Genomic DNA, 7,345 nt, shown 5'->3' with positions numbered 1-7,345 from the left:
TACCCAAGGACAGGGGTCACCGGATCTGACAGCCCCTTACCTCGCGGCGATCGGATCCAGTGGGGTTAGATGGTGGCACCGGTGGGAGGTCGAGCATGGAGGTGAAGGCGGAGACGGTGGGAGATTGGGGGCGAAGCTAGAGGCAGCGGGTGCTCGGGGTCAGAGACAATGTCGACGCCAGAAGGAGCTCGGGGGTGGAGTCCGCCTTTGAAGGTCCCAACACCATTCGCCCCTCCACCTCCAAATCGGTCTACCCAAGGTCGGGGATCACCGGATCTGACCGCCCTTGACCTCGCAGCGGTCAGATCCGGTGGGGACAGATGGTGGCGCTTGGGAGGTGGAGGTGGATGCAACGACGGTGCTCAGGAGGTCAAATCTTATCGGAAATGGTTAGTCTTTCTCTCCTTCTTTGCTAGATTCATCTTTCGTAATGATTCGGTTTGATTGATTACGCTTTCTTTGCAGAGTTTGACATGATTGGTTCTCCTTTGGAACTTTAGGATCTCCTTGTCACAGCCAAGTCCCCCTATCTTTCATTTACTCACCGTGTCCTCTGTTGATTTTTGTGATGCCCAAATTGTTTGATTTCATGATGTGCTTAGAACTGTTGCCAGTGCAAGTTGATTTACATGTAAACCTATTCTATGATGCATTTCTTTCATCCTTCATGTGTGAATCTGTGAGATGAATGCAACTACAACTAGCAAAAGAACATTTTTTTCACCGGTAACCAGCAGCATTGATGGGCCGCATTGTGCTACTCGTCACATGTAACTCACTTGTGACGGGTTGTGACGCGACAAGTTAAAAGGGGGTTAACATTACCTGTGACGGGTTGTCATTTGTAATCCGTCAGAGGTGATTCATACTAGTGACGTGCCTTTAGCCGTCAAAGATAAGTTTAGTCATCACTGACCACTCATCTCTTACCAACGCCCTACCCGTTAGAGGTGACAGTTTGAGCTTGTCACCGATGACCCGATCTAGTGTAATGATTCTCAATATCAACATTGTATAACTCGACGAGGTCAACCATTCTAGATTTGATGACTATTCTTTTGATGTCACTAGCAAAATGCCCGTGCGTTGCACCGTGTAATGTCGCGTTGGATAAAGTTTAACTGAACGATTTTTTAAGCGGTATAGTATGACAATAATAGTGATCAAGTAATCGTTCATAATTTTCCAGCAATTTTAAAATGGCTCAAAATAATGCCAAGAAAATTTTGTAAACGACTAAATAAATTAAATCGACGGAATTAAATAAAATTCTATTTCGACCTATTACTTTCGTAACTGACCCAAAAAATCGGATCGGCCCGTTTAGCGCGAGCCGATTGCGCGACAAGTGGCCCATCTACCGGCAACGGCCCGACACGCGGCAAAGGGCACGCGGCCCAGTTGTCTTCCACGGCCCAAAGACTGCATGGCCCAATAGCAGTGGCGGCCCGATGCGGGGCCGGTCTGACCCATCCGATCTGATGGACAGCTTGGATTGGTCCCACGCCAATGAAATCGCCGGCCGGAAGGGGAGGGTCCGAAAACCCTAACCCTAATTGCCTTTCTTCCCTACTCTCCCTGATCTAATCTCTGGCGACGCGAGAGAGTGGACGGCGATGATCTAGTCTTTCTCCACGTCTTTCCGTCCTCCACCCGAGTTGTCGCCGACCAGATCATCCACCGGCTCCAAGCCGTCATTCATGCTTGTGTGGATCCGCCGTCGGCGCCTGGATCCCGTCGTCTCTCGGCGATGGCCACGTGGCAGCTGTGATGGCCAAGGCGCGTGGGCAGCAGCGAGACTGGTGGGCGGCGGATCTGCGGCTGGGGAGGCTTGAGGGCGCGGAGGTGGTTGAGTTTTGGCAGCCGCCTCACAAAGTTGCCGCCACCGCCTGCTTCCTCGACATCGCCACCAGCGGGAGATGTTAACAAGGCTAACATGTAACGTATGAGCCCCAAATTTGAATCCTATATGCTACATGTGTGAAAATTTGTGTGTAGATGTATAGTAAAATGTGAACTATTTTTATGGTTTTTTCACCTATAAAAATAAAAATTGGAAAATTATTTTCTTGGTTGGTTTCTTAAGAGAGCCGTCTATGAAAATGAGATCATCACAAGAGTTTTGTTAAGAGGACCGCCAAATGGTTCTCTCCTTGCCGCTCGATGCATGTGGAAATAGTTGTTTTTCTACAGGTTACAACTTACAAGTGACATAACGGTTTGATAAACGACTGTAGCCAAAAGTACTTTTCAATCACTTTAATTTTGGTCAGCTCCCGTACATGTAGTTAACTTGATCTTTGCACGCAAGCAATTATTTTTCTGTCACCACGCTCCTCGACGACCTCTGCATACGGCTATAAAATCACATGCAACCCCTCAATAACCAAAGCATCTTACTCAAAGTCTCAAACGATAACCACAGGGAGAGGAGCTAGTAAAAATAGCTAGCTAACTACCAGAGAGAGATACAATGGCCTCCTCTTCCTTATTTCTCCTGGGTGCTCTTCTTGTGCTGGCCTCATGGCAGGCCATCGTCGCCTATGATCCTAGCCCGCTCCAAGATTTCTGCGTTGCAGACATGAACTCACCTGGTGTGTGTATGTTTTGCACTTCACTTAATTGTCTTTTTAAACACAGTACAGACGCAAAACACTTATATACATGCACTCACACTCACCCCTATAAACCACACGCACCCTACGAGCAGCTGTCATATCTTAATTGTTGTCCTTATCTTTGGTAGCATATATATTATCACTGCTGGATCCGAAATTGTATGTTGTTACATGGTGACAGTACTAGAGAAGAATGGTAGTTGTGATTACTGAAAACTTTGACATGCATATTTAATATTTATTGACCTTTGGAAATATATACATGTTACCTTCATTCCTCTATATATGCAAACAGTGCGAGTGAATGGATTTGCTTGCAAGAATCCAATGGATGTGAGCTCGGAAGACTTCTTCAATGCAGCCAAGTTTGATATGCCAAGGAATACTTTTAACAAGCTCGGGTCCAACGTCACCAACCTCAACGTCATGGAGTTTCCGGGTCTCAATACCCTTGGCATCTCACTGGCTCGTATCGACTACGCGCCAATGGGTGTGAACCCACCACACATACATCCCCGTGCTACTGAGCTCCTTACCGTGCTTGAGGGAACACTCTATGTTGGTTTTGTCACGTCCAACCCAAACAAGCTCTTCTCTAAGGTGGTTTGTAAGGGTGACGTGTTTGTGTTCCCTAAGGCAATGATTCACTTCCAAATGAACCTAGATCATGACAAGCCAGCGGTTGCCCAATCAGCACTCAGTAGCCAAAACCCTGGAGTTATTACTATTGCAAGCGCGGTGTTTGGCTCACAGCCACCGATCTCCGATGATGTTCTGACCAAGGCGTTTCAGGTGGAAAAGAAGCTAATTGATTGGCTCCAATCTCAGTTCTGGGAGAACAACTACTGATTATATTCTTATATATTTATTGTGCTTTTGTGTATGGGAGGGTGATATGCACCTTGCACTTTTCATAAAGTATGTTACAGTATGTAAAATAAATGGGCTTTTGCTGGCCAATTAGTGTGTCACGATATGTTGCTACAGTCGTTTGATTATCCGTGTTTAATAACTGGAATGAAATGGACATTGTTACATCCTCTTTTTCCTCGTTAATATAAAAGCTAATGGTCGTTCATGAAGTACATGAAACGAACTGTGAGTGATTGTGAATGCATGGTATTTATAGACTCGGTTTTTACATGTACATGAAACCCTGCTTCAGTCTTGATCGAATAGTGATTTGTTCCGTAGGGAACCAAGAAAGAAAACAAATTAGTCTAGCTATCGGTGGATGGAAAATTTTTGTTGCAATACGCAGAAGTACTCCCTCCGTCCCTAAATATTTGACACCGTTGACTTTTTTGAACATGTTTGACCGTTCGTCTTATTAAAAAAATTAAGTAATCATTAATTCTTTTCTTATCATTTGATTCGTTGTTAAATACTTTTATGTATACATATAATTTTACATATTTCACAAAAGTTTTTGAATAAGATGAACGGTCAAACATATTTAAAAAAATCAACGGCGTCAAATATTTAGAAACGGAGGAAGTATCAGGCAACCATACACAATTTCGTGTGTTGGTCCTCAGCATACTACTACAGAACACCAAATACATATATCTACTATATATGTCCTGGTGGTCATCCCATCAATAAATACCCCTCCCTCACTTTCACTCCACACGTACAACTCAGCTCATTCCACTTCAAAAGTCTACTACTTTTGAAGTGTAGCTTAAGTCGGATTTGCCGATTCTAGTTCGGAGAATATATAGAAGGAATATGGTTAGGAGTTGAGTTGATTCAGAGGAGTTGTCGTCAGAGTATCGGTAACCAACCGAAAATGTTTCGTTGATGTCCGGATGAGCTCAAAATATCGGACGCTTGTTCTTATCCAAATCTCTCAGCCACCTCCTCCACCACACATTCCCTTTCATGCCTTCTTCTCTCTCCTCAAAGTCTCTCTCTTCTCAACGCCTCTACACAGTGGAGTTGCAAGCCGTGGCGAGGCATCGTTGTCGGCAGTCACACGGCGGCGTTGACATCGGAGCAAGGTGGCACGCGATAGGGAGGAGGTGCTTGACCTCGCCGGCGGCCACATGGCGGCGCGTGGTTGGGAGGAGGCAATGGACCTCATAGGCAGCCACACGACAGGGTAGACAACGCGGGATTGAGGAGGAGGTGCTGGACCTTGCTGGCGGCCACACGACGGCGGGGTGTAGACAACGCAAGATTGGGGAGGAGGCACTGGACCTTGCCGGCAGCTACACAGCAGCAGCGGCGACGTGGCAGAGGTGCTAGATTTGGCTGTCGGTGAGGACTCAACCGGTCTTGGGCGAGGTTATCCACATCGTGCCGCTATTCTTCTCCCGCAAACATCAGTTACTTGGTTCTAGCAGCTAGGGGTAGAAGAAGATGACGAAGGTGGGTTTATTTCATTGGAGTTTTAGTGATGTTGCAGCATATTATTTTATTTGGTTGCACTTTATTGTATTAAGGTGTTTTATTTTGTTTTGATTCAGTGTTGCATTTTACTGATTCTTAGTGTTGCAACCAGACTATTTCAGATGTTGCATTTGATTGAAACAATTTTGTTCAAGCAATGAAATATTTTTCCTCGATCGATGAAACATCTGAAACATTTTTCATCGAGTGGTACAACATGTGAAACACTCTGTGATAGGCAACACCGTCCGATCTTTTGCAATAGATCGGACGTCCGATTTGTAGTAGCATCCCTAACCATCATGTATCTTTCAGATTTCATACATTTTGATTAATATATTTTTTGCTTCCATATTTACTTTCTCTCCGTGTACTTTCCACACCTTCTTTCCTGTAATTACTCTATTGTGGAGAGTTCTCCTGATCCAATCAACCGATTAGTTGATCAGCGGGTTTCATAGATTATAAACATTATTATTTTGTTTCTGCGTTTCTTGTTTTAGAATTAATTCACCTAGCTTTGTCTGGGATTTCTTCCTGATTAGAGGAGTATTTTGGTATAAGTTGTAGTATATTCCCTAGAAATGTTAGCTAGAGAGAGGAACGAACATAGTCACTAGATTGGTGATAACCCGTTTGTCCTTTACGCGCACATTAATTCTAGTGCATTGGTGTTAAAAATCAGGGGAGCCGCTCACCCACAATGGAAACGTTTCCATGTGCCGAAAGTAAGCAATCTTTTAAAGTGGTTCTGGTCGTGCCAAAATACCTTTTGACTCCGATAGTCTTCTCCAGATCTCTTCAATTAGATAGATGCTTTTACCTAGTGCCATTCGTGTTGTGAATTGTCTATTATTACCTGACTTAATAAGGTAGGAGGAATGAATGTTTTAGGCCATTCGTGCATCCTTTGGGATATCAATATATATGATACCACGGAATACTCCTTGAAGTACTACATCGGTAATTTCACGTGCTTAGGAAACTTTTTTGTAGGAGCATTAGAAATACCAATACCTACAAAGTTGTTTATATTAAAGGGTTAATTGATATTCATATATCAGTTACTATTACTAAAAAAGAACTTACTAATGTACAATATATGTAAATAAGTTACTCCCAATTTGATGCAAGACCTAGATTCATCAAACATATCACCATCCCTACTAAATGCATTATGTAACATACACATGTCGTTTACTTTGACGAGTTTTTTTTTCCACATACCTATTAATTTTCACAGACCTCGCCGACGGGGCCGCTGCCCCCTCCCCCACCGCAGCTGGCGCCGCGTCTCCTCCTCTTGGTCACGCCGTCGCCGACAGAGAGGGGAGGGGAGGGGGAGGAGGAGGAGGAAGGGTAGGGGAGGACGCATCTGGAGGGAGAGGAGGAGACGCAAATGACTTAAAAAGGCGTGGAGATATCGAGGAGTTAAGGGCGGGGAGGCGCACACGTGCGACCCGGCATGTTTTTTCGGATTTGTAGTCCCGGTTGGTGCTACCAATCGGGACTAAAGTGATGATATTTAATCCCGGTTTATATACCAATCGGGACTAAAGATCCTTGGGGCCTGACACGGCCTATCAACTTTTTGAAGCGGGACAAAAAAAATGATCTTACCAACCAGGACTAAATATAAAAAAGTTTCAGTGGGTTTTTTAATCGGGACTAAAAATAATCTTTAGTCCCGGTTCCTATTCAAACCAGAACTAATGTGGTTTTTGCACCACCCAGCTGTCAGGGTTATGGATACCACATACCTAATAGTAGTTGACTAAATCTCGGCAGGATCCACCACATACCATGTCTTATATGGAAACTGACCTCGAGGGAGTTCCGGATAAGGAAAGACAACCAGAGTTCTACATAGAAACGACAAGGACTACTCGGATTGTATCCATAGTGGTTTCTCTAGTTCTACTTGGACAAGGGGACACCTATGGGTATAAATACAAGACCCCCTAGGAGGAGAGAAAAAGACGATCATGGAAGACACCCATGACAATCAACACACGCCCACCAGAAGCCACAACATACAAGTCTACATACGCCAAGACACGCCGCCGGATATCGATTTCAGGGATAGGCATGGCTATTCCCCTACGGTGTCTCCGGATACCGTCAGGAGATACGAAAGCGCTATCTCTGATCTCGCCGGACACGGATTCGAGGAGGAAGGCTACCCTGTTGTCGACTACGAGTCAGACCTTCAGACCGCCATGTCGACAACAGTTAGATAGGCTACCCTACATATTGTACTGGTGTGATTGTGGTGAATAAAGAGCAACATCGACTCCGGCTAACAGGATGTAGGGTTATTACCTGACCACTCA

The 7,345-nt window shown here is 44.8% G+C and overlaps 1 protein-coding gene across 1 annotated transcript; it reads left to right on the top strand.

The window, feature by feature from the left end:
- The first annotated feature begins 2,443 nt into the window (after nucleotides 1–2,443).
- LOC127782578 (germin-like protein 8-12) lies at nucleotides 2,444–3,657 on the top strand. The gene is made up of 2 exons (XM_052309844.1): nucleotides 2,444–2,594; nucleotides 2,914–3,657. The coding sequence occupies exons 1-2, from the start codon at nucleotides 2,474–2,476 to the stop codon at nucleotides 3,465–3,467; spliced, it is 675 nt and encodes a 224-aa protein (XP_052165804.1). The 5' UTR covers nucleotides 2,444–2,473; the 3' UTR covers nucleotides 3,468–3,657.
- Nucleotides 3,658–7,345: the final 3,688 nt, after the last annotated feature.

This window comes from Oryza glaberrima, chromosome 8 (genome assembly GCF_000147395.1).
Source record: "Oryza glaberrima chromosome 8, OglaRS2, whole genome shotgun sequence".
Lineage (NCBI taxonomy): Eukaryota > Viridiplantae > Streptophyta > Magnoliopsida > Poales > Poaceae > Oryza > Oryza glaberrima.
Note: the sequence above shows the minus strand (reverse complement) of the source record. Positions and strands in the feature narration are given on the sequence as shown.